This window comes from Neocloeon triangulifer, unplaced genomic scaffold (genome assembly GCF_031216515.1).
Source record: "Neocloeon triangulifer isolate White Clay Creek 2 clone unplaced genomic scaffold, ASM3121651v1 ptg000012l, whole genome shotgun sequence".
In the NCBI taxonomy this organism is placed as follows: Eukaryota; Metazoa; Arthropoda; class Insecta; order Ephemeroptera; family Baetidae; genus Neocloeon; species Neocloeon triangulifer.
This window is the reverse complement of record NW_026775554.1, coordinates 8879957-8895506: the sequence shown is the minus strand read 5'-3', so window position 1 is coordinate 8895506 and position 15550 is coordinate 8879957. Positions and strand designations below refer to the sequence as shown.

General features: G+C 37.8%; 2 protein-coding genes across 7 annotated transcripts; one reads left to right on the top strand and one right to left on the bottom strand.

The window, feature by feature from the left end:
- Positions 1–1828: 1828 nt before the first annotated feature.
- On the top strand, positions 1829–3747 carry LOC132197216 (uncharacterized). Its single transcript, XM_059620352.1, has 5 exons — positions 1829–1939; positions 2476–2524; positions 2590–2754; positions 2822–3451; positions 3542–3747. Exons 1-5 carry the CDS (start codon positions 1934–1936, stop codon positions 3550–3552), a joined length of 861 nt encoding a protein of 286 aa, XP_059476335.1. The 5' UTR covers positions 1829–1933; the 3' UTR covers positions 3553–3747.
- Positions 3748–3829: 82 nt separating this feature from the next.
- LOC132197214 (serine protease inhibitor 77Ba) lies at positions 3830–14928 on the bottom strand. Of its 6 annotated transcripts, none has more exons than XM_059620348.1 (11): positions 13799–14926; positions 12782–13434; positions 9825–10004; positions 9036–9216; positions 8899–8975; positions 8746–8845; positions 7893–7940; positions 7639–7835; positions 6796–6987; positions 6493–6625; positions 3830–4500 (listed from the first exon to the last, which is right to left on the bottom strand). In XM_059620348.1, exons 1-11 carry the CDS (start codon positions 13818–13820, stop codon positions 4364–4366), a joined length of 1920 nt encoding a protein of 639 aa, XP_059476331.1. In that variant the 5' UTR covers positions 13821–14926; the 3' UTR covers positions 3830–4363. The 6 variants fall into 6 exon arrangements, with proteins under 6 accessions (XP_059476331.1, XP_059476332.1, XP_059476329.1 ...); XM_059620349.1 differs by having other exon boundaries at positions 8755–8845; positions 13799–14925; XM_059620346.1 differs by having other exon boundaries at positions 7639–7940; positions 13799–14928.
- Positions 14929–15550: the final 622 nt, after the last annotated feature.

The window sequence follows — 15550 nt, the reverse complement described above, 5'->3', positions numbered from 1 at the left end:
ATTATTCATATCAGTACAGTTTTAATTTTTCATTGTTCAAAGAAAAAAATTCGATCCTGTGATCTTAACATGAGTCAGAAGTTTGCGGCCTTCGATATCTGAAATTCCCCTAATCAGGAAGCAAACAATAACTTTGGGCCACGAACGTGTAATTGGGATGCCGCCAGGGCCGCGAAATCGGCCCTACTACGTTTGTCAATATTTGAATTTCACACACTCATCATAATTTTTCGGTCTTCTGCTAAAAGCGAAAGAAGTGTGCAAAAGTGCAGGACGGTGAAGCGGTGCGTGTCCGACGAGTCTGAATGGGTGCGATCTAAGCCTAGGTCCAGCTCATCAACTAGGCCAAGGCTCGAGTGTGTGTTTTTTTACGCGAGAGAACCTTGTTGGCGGAAGATGCAGAGTTGGATGCACTCTCACTCTCACACAATCTCGTTCGGCGTCTCGCGTGACGAAATCGCCAGACGCGTCGGCCGACGACACAATGCAAACGACTACTTGTCCCTAATTATTTTCAGTTCTCATTTGACACCAGACAAATTTGATTCGATTTATGTGCGCAACTGGAGCTTGGGAAACGAGAGAGTTGCTCTTTACAGCCTCCACATGCGCATGCAAAATTACACCAACTGTCGCGAATTAATCGCTGTCGCACCGTGTCACTTCTAATGGGTCACGCCAATTTGCTTTGTCAACCGGCGTCCTTAAAAATCGCTTCAACAATAGACATTTTCACTTGATTAACTTTGCACAAATCACCACCGCTGTTCTGAAACTTTTTGCGAGAGTTGGAGATATTTTTATGATAAAATTATTGAGTATTAAATATTATAAAAATTATCAATTTATATTTAAAAATATGGCTTACAGAAGTGTCTTAAATTTCAAGGTACTTGTTTTAATTTTCTTTTTTTAATCACAGAAATAGTCAATTTGAGTTAAAATGAAGTGTATTGTCTTTAATAATTGGTATATTAAAAAATACATTTAACTAATAAGAAGAAAACAATTCTTTTTATTTTTCTCAATATTTGATTATTCGCAGTAGACAAAGGGAAATCAAAGTTAATACGTTATTAGAGTATTTTTATATTAAATTAATAATATTTTTTGATGTTTTCTGAACTGGAAAAGTCCAATTGTCAAAGCACCTTGAAGTAAATCTATGAACGGAGGCCAAAAATCATCCTTTGACAAGAGGACTGCAATGTCATACATCGCGTAATTATACAATCGCGGCAATGTCCGTAATTCGATAACAAGGAGCCTCAATTCAATTCTCCGGCAGATCCAAGGCCGCACTACAGTTTTTACGGAAGAGCGCCGACGGATGCATCAAGTGAAAATCACGTGCGCCTCCGCTCCATTATTATCAACTTGGTTTTATTATTATACATATTTTTTGCGACGGCCCAAGTCTCATCCTCCGTCAGTAAAATTAATAGCGGAGCTCGACGGTTCAAGATCGAACAAGAGGACTTTCAAATTTTTATACATTTTTGTTCCGGAGCCGATATCGAATACTAAAATCCGTGCATCTCGCCTTGAGATTCACTTTTATTTATTTTTTTCTCTCTTGAGATTCAAACAATGCTGGGAACTGATTCGTGCATCTCTTGGTGTTTGCTTCGTGACATGGTTTCGCGTCGCGCAATTAATTCGCGTGTTATAATAAATCACGCGTGGGGCGGCCCAACTGCAAACGAAAAAAGGAAAATTGCCCAATTCTGCAGCGAATAGTGTCGGCGCAGGTGCGCGTCCATCCGTGCAATCCATTCGGCCGCCACCATCGCGCGCGCTTCTTCATTCGGCGCCCCTTCCAAGCTGAGAAAGTGAGTGGGTGCGATGGTGGCGGCTATATAAAGCCAAATTCTTCTGATGAGCTATCAAACGATCCACCGGCGACCGTGCAACCAACACAGTCGCTACAATCATGAAGGTAAGAAAATATCAGTTTCAACTTTTTCCATAAATTTAAACATTTACTTGAAAAGTTATTACATATTTAAATATCATTAGCCAAATACAACGATATTTTGAGAGGTTTGAACTAATTTTCTGTGGGTATTTAATTTGCAAAGAAAATTACTAAAAAAATATTAAAACGACATCTTATTCCAAGGTTTATGAATCGAAATTTCCAATTATAATCAATAAAAGTGCAAAAAATTTAATTAATAATTCAACTTTTCCTAAGGAAATTATTTCCAACTTTAAAATTATCATAGTAGAAAAATATAATTATTATAACTTGGTCCGTGTTCATTTGTTCTGATTCTTACATTCTTAGTCTAACAATATTAGTGAATTATATATTATATTTAATCAAAAGTAGAAATCGGAAATTTAATCATGCCTTTAATTCATATACCAAATGTAAGTAACTTTTTCACACCACTGCAAGTTGCATTCGCGCGCTCTTCATTATTGAGGTATAATAAATAATTATGACACTTGCAAAATTTATTTTTGCAGTTCTTTTTGGTCGCAGTTGTGATCTCCGTCGCAGTCTCGCAAGCCCATGGTATGTGTTTTTTTTTATTTATAGGAAAAAAAATCAACAAAAATATTTAATTCAAACTTTCTCAGGTGGCTTTGGAGGCGGCGGTGGTGGCTACTCTGGAGGCGGAGGATGGTCATCCGGAGGTGGTGGTGGCTGGCCCTCTGGAGGCGGCGGCGGATTTAAGTCTGGCGGTGGTGGAGGATGGTCCGGAGGCGGTGGTGGCGGCGGATGGTCCGGAGGCGGAGCTGGAGGTGAGAAATTAATAAAAATTTTTGTTTTTCATTATTTAATTTTGATTTAAAATTTTTAATTCATAAGGTTATGGAGGTGGCAGTCCTCAAATCGCTAAGGTGATCATTGTCAAGAGCGGCGGCGGCGGTGGTTATGGAGGCGGTTTTGGAGGAGGCCTTGGAGGCGGCTCTGGTGGATGGAGCACCGGAGGCGGTTCCGGCGGATGGAAGCTTGGAGGCGGCTCTGGAATTGGAGGCGGCTCTGGAGGTTGGAAGATTGGAGGCGGTGGTCTCCGAGGTGGTGGATACGGAGGAGGCTCTAGCTTCGGAGGTGGCTCAGGAGGCTGGAAGATTGGAGGCGGTGGACTTGGGGGTGGACTCGGAGGCGGCTCTGGAGGCTGGAAGATTGGAGGCGGTGGTCTCGGTGGCGGATATGGAGGTGGCGCTAGTAACGGATGGAGCGTCGGAGGCGGCAGTCTTGGAGGCGGATATGGAGGTGGCGCCGGAGGCTGGAAGCAGGGCGGTGGTGGAGGAGGATGGAGCCTTGGAGGCGGCAGTGGTCTTGGAGGAGGCTATGGAGGCGGTGGTGGTGGCTGGAAGTCCGCTGGTGGTAGCGGAGGACTCGGCGGCTTTGGAGGAGGCTCTGGAGGACACGGTGGGTGGTCCAGCGGCGGCTCTGGAGGCTTTGGAGGCGGCAGCATTGGAGGTGGCTCCAAAGGTATATATATCATATTTCTAATATTTTTTTTTAATTATTCGAAAAAAAAATTAATTCAAAATTTTATTTTAAATGGTTTATAAATTCCAGGTTGGTGGTAAATTTTGGACTGAAAATTCCTGCGGTCATCACATTCCTCGCGCACGCATTTAAAATCGACGACCTAGCCCTCTGTGTTGAGTGTTTTTATACCAGCTTGTGTCTGTATTGTAATGCCCCAACTGCACATATGAAAATAAAGCATGTTTGTAGCATATTTTTGTAAAAACTAAAAACAAGATATTTTTCTTACTATTAAATCATCCATAATTGACATCCGCCTTTACAAATATTTTCAGAGATGGAAAGACGAACCAATGTTGTAAAATATGGAATTAAAATCATACATTTATTTCTTACTCAATAATTTATTAAATATTAAGCACTACATCAAGTGAAACTTAGGCTAATCAAAACCAAACTTGTCATCATGAGTACAAATTAAGAAAACACTAAAGAGGCACAATCAAATTTTGATTAAATCGTTTAGTTAATATTGAAAATTTTAAATACGAAAATGAGCTGCTATCGACATTAATGGTAAAACTTAAGTGATATAAATTAATGAAAATTTTCATGTAAAAAAATATTGATCAAATGAATTAAATGATACAAAATGCTTAAAGCTGGTACAACTTGAAGTCTTTCATAATAATTTTCCAAAGAATTAATTGCGTTTATCGTCAAAGGCAATCAGCTCTGACTTTGCACTTTTTCCGGCACATATGAAAGAGTTTGCACAAAAACCACAAAACAGAGTCAATTCCACTTTTCGCGTCTCATCGATTCGCCAACAGCGACTCCGCTCCATTCTCCCCATCAAACTTTTGTTTTCCCCAATTTTTACTCTTTAGCGGAGTCGAACGAATTTGGTCAGAATATCCGTTGCGTGGTCGGGTCCTCGACTATGCCGGCCAAAAGGGCAACCTGGGTCAACCTGTCAATGACAAAGTAGACAAAGGGTCGCGTTGCGTCCAAAACCTCCGAGGTTGAGCGTGCCGTAATCACTCCTGAAACCACACCAAAGGCCATGCATTATTTTTTGTTTGTAAAAGTGTAAAAAAAGTAATAAGGCCGCTGTCTAAGAAGTGCACTTTGCCTGGAGGTGCGCTTAATTTGGCAAGGATATTCACATTCTCTTTGGCATATATTTTTAGGAGAGAGAAATTTCTGCTTAGGTCATTGTGTATGTGCGAGGTTTTCATCAAGACACTGCGGTGGTCATCTGCCAACTATCATAATCTCTTAAGCCAATTTGCTTATCAAGTATAGATCTCTTTTTCTTTTGAAACAGATTATTTTAATTTTATTTAGCTTCAAATTTCGTAAAAAAAAAATCATGTGGTGCGGGTTCAATTAGGCTTGGGAATAGTTGAAAAAATCACTAAAAGAAATAATATTTTGATTACGAATTATGTTCATTTAAGGAGAAGAAAGTCGATTGAGAATTTTCCCAGATTCAAATTAAATTAAAATTAAATTGGCATGTTTAAATATGTTTAAAACAGATCGTTCAAAAATATATTTTCATTCAAAAATTCAATTTAGTTTTCTTCTGTCTGGCACAAAAAGGTTCCTAATTTCATATTAGGGGAAGAACATCCCAAGAATATATTCAAACATTCAAATCTCAACACCATTAATAATACACCAGCAGTTAAAACTAAAAAATAGAAAAAAATTTTAGAGGACCTAGAGGGAGGATTTCCAAAATCAAGAGAAAAAAAACGAAAACGTCCACCTCTTTTTAAGAAGTTGAAATGAATTTGAATTTGATTTATAAGTAATTTAATTGCTTAGTTTTATTTTACATTGAATACAGAAGTGCGAAAATTGTTCTGAAAAGTCAACTGACTTTTATTATTCCTGCCCTAAATTTGATGAGCAATTTTTAAGACTTTTACTTTTACAATTATTTTGCAGCACAATTTCAAGATTAGACTGCAACGATTAGATTTTATTTTCGTGATGCGCGTCTTGGTGCATCCTGCATGCTCACTTTCTATGCGCAATACGCGCGCATTTCTATTAATATCAAAGCTGCCATGTACCATTAAATAGTCATTACGCCGCAATACTGCTTCAAGCTAATCGTGTCACATCCAGGTTAAGTAGCATGCTTTAAATTGTATTGTTATGCAATTGCTTCTAGATAAGTCTAGCTTTTTGTGTCACTTTTATTTTTTAATCCAAAATGAAATTCTAAACGAATACGCGCTTTAAAATATTCAGAATGCGTCAACGCTGCTTTGGCACAATCTCAAGTTTGAAAATAATAAAACAGTGATTTTGACAGATGGTCAAGTGACTTGTCGTTCAAGTGCTCCTTTAACGCCTTGCATTATTCATTTCATCTTCGAAACTGATTTCTGAATGCAGCGGATCGCTCTAGTCCCTTGCATAAATATTAATGAAATATAAAAAAGAGCATCCTGTTTTCCCAAGCTTGTGTTGCGACACCAATACAATTTTACGGTAATCGTAATAAAAGTGGCAGTGTTTCAATTCTATATCATTCTATGCAAATTTGATCAGTTTAATGTATTACATGCAATTACGTAATTGTTCTGAAAGAACACGCAGTGATGACGGTTCTGCAAGGGTGCCCGTAAAGGCCGAGGTCCGTGCCAGAACAAAAGCGAATCGTCGCACATTGTGCGAAGCCAGCAGACCATTTCACACAAAATCACACCTCCTTTCACGCCAGCAATCATTAGGTACAATTAATTGAAAGTAACAATTGGACGATTTTAAGAACATATAGGGAGAGGAATTTAAAAAAAAGGCATTGTTTAACTTCGCAGAAGGGCAGTTCAAAGACCCACACAATATGTGGGAAGAAAAGACAACTATTTATCTTTGTGCGCGGCAATTAAAGTATAATTTTGCGATGAAATCTTTATACGCATGAATCATATATAAAATCTGGGAATAAATTCACTGCGCATTTTTATGAATCTAATTTTGGAACAACTTCAAAAAGTTATTTTACTGACACTTACTTGTGTGAAGCGATGTGACCTTTCCAAAGTTCATATCAATGACCTGCTCGAGGTGTCTGACAAACAATCCAGGGTCTACAGACATTTTGTCCAGTTTGGCGTTTCTTGGGTCGAAAATGTCATGAATGCCGATCTACAAACAAAAGTGAGACCATTAAAAAGAGCCAGAAAAAAAACTTTGAAATAGTAAAAATCTTGAAAGAAACAATTATTGTCTTTTTTTAAAACAAATATTGAAATTTTTTATTAAATAAAAATATTAAAAATAATTATGCTATTTGTTGGTAACTTAATTCAACTTGCCTGTTGGAGGGCAGAGGTGAGGACGACGGTGCCCTTGGCAGAAAAAGAGGGAACGGTGACGTGAACGTGGTTGGGTTTGAGGGCGTCGAGCACCGACCTCAGCGGCATGTTGGTCATTCCCTTTACGAGGTGCTTGAGGGCCTGTGGCCGGCCGTCGTAGGGCACCAAAACCAGCAAACCGTACCGTGGTTCCTGCGCACCAGCAACACGGAAAAAGAAGGGTTATCCAAAGGTAGCAAGTGCATTTGAGATGCGCCGATTAGGATGCAGTTAACTCATTATGCAAATGGACTTTTATTGCGGCCTATTCAATGCCATGAAACAATTAATTCAACTGCTTGCATTTTTATCTGCGAGTGGAAATCTGATTTTCAAATTTGCATAATTATCTTAATTAGCTTTAATTATATCGTCTTTCAATTTTATGAGGGAACTTCTTGCATTTGAAATAATAATCTATAGAACTACAATAATTATGCGTAATAAAATGCATTACGATTTAATTTTTGATTTAATGTTTTGCGCCTTTTTAGCGAATTGCAAATAAAAATATTGTAATTAGTACTTAAATATGCAATTCCAATTGGTTTGATTTGTATATTTTCCATATATTCTTCAGAAAAATTTGCACACAAAACGGAAAGATCATCTTTTAAATATTTTAATATAGCACTGAAATATAGATATTAATTGGCGCAGAACTTGGCATAAAAGTAGGATTATCTTTAAACACGCAACCTGCAGTACTATGACGCCACGCTGGTTGCCTAACTTCACGGTGTTATCGTTTAAAGCATGGCTAAAAATATGAGTGAGCTGCAACAAAAAGTGAAAATGACTCACGTCAAGCGGCAAGAGCGCGGCGACTGCTCCCAACTGCGGCAGCGACGAGAAGAGCAGCATTTCCGTCCTCTCCTGCACGACCACCGGTTCGGTGAAATCACCGGAAAAGAGACGGAACCTTTTTCGAGGCGCCAAAGGGTCGGGCACCGACGACTCAGATGATGATGGACTCTGCTGCGCCAGCCCGTTGTTGAGTTCTATGTCAGGGAATAGAGCGTGGCTTGCTGAAACATACGCATCCCTCAAGTGATTACCTTGTCGGTGCGAGTTAGACGGCAGCACTATGTCTTTCCACAAAGTCACTGGAAATCATTTCAAATTTTTGGTTAAAATAAAAAAATTTATAGTTCAAATTGGAAAAAAAGAGCTTTGTGAAAGTGGATTCAAATCAAAAATCAAATATAGTGAAGTAAAAGTGTGCCAAATATTTTTCGAACCAAAAAAATTGATATTAAAATTTAGGCTGCTTAAAAGTTCGATAGAATATTATTTATCTTCCTTTAACAACTTCCACCCCAAAAAATGTAATATTAAAAACTCGATTTTTTGGGACTATGATGGCATGAATGTGCTTTTCTCTTTTTCTTTTTGCAAACTATATTACTGCTGATTGCTGCCTATGATTTATTTAATAAGGTAAACTTTTTCGCAAAATAATTTCGTCCTTATTTTTCAAGGAACCACTGATATATGTTAAACACATTCCAAAAATGATATAATTAAATCCACTAAAAATCAGCTGAAATAGCTTTTGTTTCAGACTCTACAAAATTTCTTTTTTTAAACTTTGAGCCGCGTTAAATATATAAAATTAAATATTTTTTGTTTATTTTCAAATAAGAAAAAAAATTCAATAATTTGCGCCTTAAATCAATTTTTTTTAGTAAAAACTGTAACTCTGACTATTCCAATCCATAATCTGAAACATTTCAAGTGCATTTAAATTAAATTTCAAAGTGTGTTTACTTTAAATTCTAAGTGGTGCGATGCAAATATTTTTTAATTGATTTAATTTGCAAGATTGTGACTTTCTGCATCCAACAATGTGCCAAAAACAACTTCAATTTGGTGCCAATCAATAAAAAAATCTAATTATGATCAAATTACATCTCTTACTCGCTCTCTTTTTGCGCCTCGTTTCCTCTCCATAGTCCTGCGCCGCCTCCTCGGTCGCTGCTTCCTCCGTCGCCTGTTCTTCGGCCGGTGGCTGCAAAAATAGAAAACGCATTATTACCTGTTTTCTGCCGCGCGATTTTGTACCTCTTCCGTCTGCGCGTCCTCATTAACGAGACTATCGCTCGGAGGCGCTTCATTAATTTCCGATTGGGAGGTAGAGGCTGCAAAAAAGCAACGATGAAAATAAATAAATTTGGGTCAGAAGAGCGAAATTCGCTCACCTTCTGTTTCTTCGTCGTTCATGGGCATGGTGGTAGTTTCCATTGGCTGCTGCTGGTCTTGCGCCTCGTCGTCCACGTGGTAGCCGTAAAAACGCAGCAGCGGAATGAAGTCGGCCCTGAGGGACGTGTTGTTGTGGCTCAGGTCGACGCCTTGCAAAAACCCATTGTGCTTGAAGTACGACTGGAATTCCGCATTTTATATTAATCAATTTTCGGCAACTTCCTTTTTATTGAAATGAAACACGGCTGGTAAAAAATTCATTAATTCGCTCAAGAGTAGAGTATGAATTATTCCAGCAATGCGATAATTACATTGGTTTAAAATACGCAAGTCTACGATTATACTGGATATATTGCCCACACAATAATATCACTATCAGCAATTTGATGTTTTGTGATATTGCTGACTTTTATGATAATAAAATAATTTTAAAAAAGATTGAATTGAAGTGCTGATATTTAGCGATAGATTTTTAATATTAAAAATTCTGAAATTTTAGTTTGAAAATCATTGCTGTCTAATGAAGAAACAAAACGTTTTTAGGAAGGGAAATAGCGAAATAGCCTTTTGTAAATATTAAACTTGACTGAAAAAAGAAAGATTTTTTGTTTTTAAATTGAATAATATATTCATAAATAAATTGATTTTCAATATAGAAAAACTAGCATAATTTGATTCTTAAGATATTTTAATCAAATTTTTACTGTAATATAATATGCATTTACTTTTATTAACTGAAATTTTAATTTTTAAAGGGATTTTTCAACAGTATAATTAGTGTATTTTACCTTCAGGTGTCTGTGGAGGTCTCTCATTCCGACCCTGACGAGTTCAGCGTCCTTAGGCAGGTTCAGAGTGCTGCTCAGTTGGACGGCCGACATTCCTGAAGAGCCCTCGTTCAAAACGCACAGGACCGAAGTTGCTCCGTACGGAGAAAAAACAAAGTTTCCTCTCGCCGTCACGTGGTCCTGGAATAACAATTTGGCGAAAGATGATTCACCGCAAATTATCTTCGCATCGGGCTTTCATTATGTGGTTTGACACACAGCTTATGGCGCATCCGTATTTGGACAAAAATTATTGTTGATGGTGAAAAAATCCTCAATCAAGTTCTCTAGGCCGTCAATCTTCTTTTCGCGAAATGAAAATAACAAAGCTAATTTGGAAGCGCTACAATATTTTTTCATTTTCGTTGGCCTCTTTCGCGGAAGGCGCTGACAAGCGCAAATTCCAATTCTCTGTACTCCGTCACGTTCAAAACAAAGAGTCGTAAAATCCACTTTTTCCACGAATCAAAAAAACCAAAAGTTGTCGCAAAATATTTCATCTTTCCCGCTTGGTTCGAATCATAAATTTTATTCTCTCGTTAGCCATAAAATTACAGTTTGCAAAGTGAACTAGACAGCAGTTTTATTTCCGTCACTGCGAGCGAGTGACGGCCGTGGCCTTGCACATCTTCGAGGGCCACCGCGTACGGCGGCGCAGCATAATTTATTTTTCAGAGATATCAACGAGCGCAGGAAGTGGCGGAATTAAAAATTCGGGTCCAAATAAAAACCGTTCAATTAAACGGTTTAATTAGGCGCCGCCCGATTTGCATGTGAAAGGGTTCACGCCGGATTGACCAAGCGCACGGGTGTCATGACGACGCGCAATGACCTTTCAATTAGATAACTGCTTATCTGCCCATCTATATCCATTGGAAACCGCGCAAAGCCACGCGATTATTATAATTAACGGGATGTTGCGCGGCCGTTCTAATCTAAAATTTGTGCAAATCGATGGGAATTTGGAAATCCACAAATACGTTTTTAGGTCACTGTGCTACCTAATATGAATTCAATGACGCAATGTAATTCAATTGCTAAATAATTGAAGATGAGTAATTTATAATTTTAATTAAGATCTCATTAGGTGCACATTTCAATGTCACGAGAGATGTGTTGGATGTTCTCTCTCAATAGAACAAAAGGCGGCGTGAATTTCATCAGTCAGAAATTCACACTTTAATTAACAGGAGTTTCAATTGTCTAACAAAAATAAAATAAAAAAACAGCTACGTTGGAGGCCATATTATCACTAATCTCATTTCCCAATGATGTTACTGTTGCCCTCGGAATTAAATTAAAATTTGATCGAGCTGATCATACAATGAGACAATAGAATAATTAGATTATCTGCATATAATGCATTTTTATGCAGAACACTTTATCATATAAAACTGTTAAAAGTATTAACATTTAGAGGGGACAACAAAATTTTAGAAAATTCCTATAAGAAACAATGTCAGTTTTCCATAATTTAGTTCTTCCATTTAATATTTTGTGATGTTTTCTTAAAATTGACATTTAAAAACTAATTTTATGCTAAGTTGGGGACAGATTGGGACAGATTATTGTCAAAATTAATCAAACCATATTTTAGCAGAAGCCCATTCTTGGAGTTATTAGTCGAAGCTTTATTTAATTATACTTATCAGAAAATCAGAAAATTTTTTCATCATTTTTTATGTCTTTACCCGCAAATTACTACAGACGACTTTAAAATTTAATTTTGAAATAAAGTTGATGTTTGGGTGAAAGCAGCGTGCAAAATTTGTGCGAAGCGTGATAGGTGGGCAATAAAAGCGCGCGCTCGAGTCCTTCACACGGCGCACGTCCTTCGACCAGTCGCGCTGCTCTCAGGGTCAATGCATCGAGCTCAGGGTCCACCCTTGCGTGACGTGAGCGCGCCGTCCTCCGAGGGTCGACGACCGGCGACGGCGGCGATTTTCCGGCCATTCTCAAAACGTCGCGTCAACTCGCGCCTAGTAATTGGAGATCGCGGCGCGTGCACCGAATCGCGTCGATCCGTGTGTTTTCACTGATTCGTCATCAGTGCTCTTTCTATTGGCGCAAATATTTCTAGCTGGGACACATCGGAGGCGTTCCAGAATTTGTCACCAAAGTTCAATCAACCCGCGATTCGATCAAAACAAAAAGCAATAAAAATATCGGGTTTCAAACATTTAGGTAAGAGGTGAAATATGAGTGCAAAACATGACATGCAACAATGGCTTTAAAATGGTTATAATTTGGAGAGTCAAACTTTGAGAGGTTTATTTTTTGAATGTATAGACAATTTTACTTCAAAGTTTGGTTCAAAGGCAAAGAATAAGAAAAAAACACGATTCTCAAAAACTTCTAATTTTAATAAAATTTTATTTTCCAAATCACCATTTAATTTCCAAAATTCTAAAAATTATACTTAAAAAATTTATTTCGTTGCGACTATAAATTAGGAAATACGTACTTTTAAATGAAAGCAAGTGAAAATGAGATTTAATTTCTCTTCAAGGCATTTTAAAACAGGCAATCTGCGTTTTGAAAGCAATCGATACCCAGATTTACAAATCTAACCAACACGTTATCCACAACCTTGAAAAGTTTTCTTACCTAAAAAATTAATAGAATGGGGGTAAATCAGTCTACAAATTTTAAGGCCAAACATTAACTTTTTGTTGCATACAATTAATTATGTTTTTCAATAAGCCTCCCTCATAATGTAGATTTCATTATCAATTTAATTTTAAAAGGTTTGTAAGAATTGTGTGTAAGAAAAAATCTTTAAAAAAAATTCCCAATTCCTTTTTATACCTTTAGCCAAATTATTACAGATTTAAAATTATATTGATCGCATAATTAAATATTTAGAATGTTTTTGATGATTTAAAAATCTGAATGAGACATTAAAATATTTCGCTCACCAAAAGCACCCTTGTGGCCAGACTGTTGACCACGTCCGCCATGAAGTCCATGGGCCCCTTGACGGGCTTTTGCGGGGCCGGTTCCGGCTTCCTGTTGGGCCACTGTGGTTGTCCTTGCTGGTTGTAGCCTCCGGGAACATTTCCAGGGCCGTTCTGGTAAGACCCTGGAGGGCCCCCTTGGTAACCTGGAGGCGGTCCTTGCTGGAAACCTCCAGGTCCCCACGGAGGCCTGTTGTTCATCGGCGGAGGGCCAAAGTCGGGCCTCCGAGGGGGTTGTCCGTACGAACCCGGAGGGCCCTGGAAGAGCGCCTGTCCGTAGGGGCCGTTGAAAGGGGGAGGCTTGTTGAAGGGTCTCTTCTGGGCGTAAGGGTCAAAGGGTTGGAAGGGTGGAGGACCTCCGGGGCCCAAATTCGGGGGAGGCCGGCCGTACTGCTGAGGCCCCATGGGCCCAAGTGGGGGCCCAAAGTATGGGCGCGGGGGCCCGTAGTTGTTCGGCGCCTTCCCCGCGGAACCCAAATAGTCTGGGGGTGGCATTCTGGCCTCAGGGCCTTCTACGAAGGGGGCAGGACCAAAGTTATCTTGAGGACCATTGTTGTACGGAGGGTTAGGCCGGTAGTCCTGTGGATGGCCCATGTGCAGTAAGGACAGGAGGGCTAAAAGTTTTGAAATTAGATGTGATGAAAAATTTTAATGAAAAAAAATAACAGAAACTCTTAGCTTTTGTATGCAATAAACTGATAATTAAGAAAAATGAATTCAAACTAATTGGATCTTTTTTATTGGCAAAAAAAAAATCGTAAGTCTTTCAAACATAATATTCATAAAATATTTTCTTCTTGATCCAAATTATTATAAATTTTAAATCGGAACGATTAAGAAAAGTTATCGTTGCATATCTTTTTGAGTATTTGTATAAAATTTGCAGTTTTTCATTTACTTTTCTGAAAAATTAATTTAACTTATTAAATCTAATACATGTATAATTATGTAATATGGTAAAACCGTACAACTACTCACACAAAGTAAAAAAGGAATCCATTTTCGAAAATTGTGTGGCGGACACGCCAGCGCGAGGCTCTGTTGCACAACTCACGAGCACCACTAGGGAAAAACTGCAGAGAGAGAGGATGGAAGCAAAGCGGAGAGAGAAACAGAGGCGGCACACAACACAGCGCCCCCCTGCACTCGGCCCGTGTGTTTTTTAATACACATATCCCACACAAATCTGATAAAAATCACGGCTGAAAGGAAGCGACGAGAACAAACGCGGACGCTCTTGCCATTAAAATTTGCTAAAACCTCTCACGTTTTAATTGTTCAAAATTATAAATTGCTCTCACTTTTTGGATTCAATCTGGATTATAATAAATATTAAATTTCTATTGTGATGATTGTTAAATCAGTAACACATAAGTGAATAAAATTTTTACATGCAACACAGATTTTTTTTAATTATTACAAGTGTTGATCCTATTGGTAACGTTTTAAAGAGTTGCTATTCCTTTAAGAAAATTTATTATCTAATGAAAATAAAATCTTTTAAGAAACTTTCAACAAATATTTGGACACTTTGAAATATCTTATCTATGTTGCACTTCAAGAGATAGAAAACAACTAAAAATTTTAGTAATTGCAACAAATAATGATTTTTTTCCTTTAATATATATATATATTTTCTGTACATCAATCTTGATTCTCCGGTTTTTTTTTTCATTTCAGCAGAACATCTTCTTTTATTCTTTTCCTCTTCATCGCAAAACAAAGAACAAGTATAAGACAAGTGGTGTGGAGCGATGAGAAAAATTCGCACGGCAAGGACGCCAGCAGAGCATGAGAGAGACGCGCGCGTCTTCTCTTTCTCGCTCCTCGCTCGCACAGCAAAAAGCAGAATAATCTACTCAGGCTGTACTCTTGCTGTTAACAGATTTTCAAGGTGCGTTCAATTCCGAATGCAATTACTTTAATATTATAGTTCCCGGAAAAGTATAGTTGCTGGGAACAGTTCATCATTATTAAACTTTATTGATAACACGTGATTAACGCGGATTCCTGAGATTTGTTCAAGTTTCATTAGCAAAATTAATATTTATGAAACATGATTGATTTAAATAACTAACAAAGCAGTGTTTTATAACGTATGATACTCAACTCCGGTTTAAAATAAATATTCAGTCAGATGTGAAATGGCTTGATGGGCACAATGTGCGTAATAGCAGAAATTCACAAAAATCCAAGTCTTATAATAAATAGCGCTCATTTTTAAAGAGAAACGGAGTGCCAATGAATCGCATATGTCTCTCTTTGGTTGGGAATAAAAAATGACCAGAGCGTAGACAAAATGGAATATTAATTTAAATGAATTGTGAGAAGCTCAGCGGCTCAAGCTATAAAGCATAGTCGATAGAAATCTGAACCAGAAACTATATTTGGCAGTGAAGAACTGAGTGTGGTACAATATTTTAAACTAAGCAGGTAAACAAAAGTCACAATACTTAAGATTGTGCTAAGAAAAGGTAATAATAGTCGAAAGAAACCTGAAAGATGACTTATTTTTGACAGTGAAGGAGTAGCAATCGCTCATTTTTTTAAACCGAGGTTTACAAAAGTTCGGTAGATCAAGATCTTCAGGAACCATGACCTATTTTTGACAGTGAAAGACTAGCAATGGCTTGAATTTTATTTATTTATTTATTCTCCATTCAGATACATGAAATACACAACATCTTACATCAAGTCAATACACAAAAAATTAATATAATATACTGAAAA

Coding starts and splice junctions, on each gene's coding strand:
- LOC132197216 (XM_059620352.1), top strand. Junction 2,525..2,589: donor CGCAGTCTCGCAAGCCCATG/GTATGTGTTTTT, acceptor AAACTTTCTCAG/GTGGCTTTGGAGGCGGCGGT. Junction 2,755..2,821: donor GTCCGGAGGCGGAGCTGGAG/GTGAGAAATTAA, acceptor TTAATTCATAAG/GTTATGGAGGTGGCAGTCCT.
- LOC132197214 (XM_059620346.1), bottom strand. CDS start 13,820: ATGGATTCCTTTTTTACTTTGT. Junction 13,435..13,798: donor GGATTCCTTTTTTACTTTGT/GTGAGTAGTTGT, acceptor CAAAACTTTTAG/CCCTCCTGTCCTTACTGCAC. Junction 7,941..8,745: donor AAAGAGAGCGAGTAAGAGAT/GTAATTTGATCA, acceptor AATGATTTCCAG/TGACTTTGTGGAAAGACATA.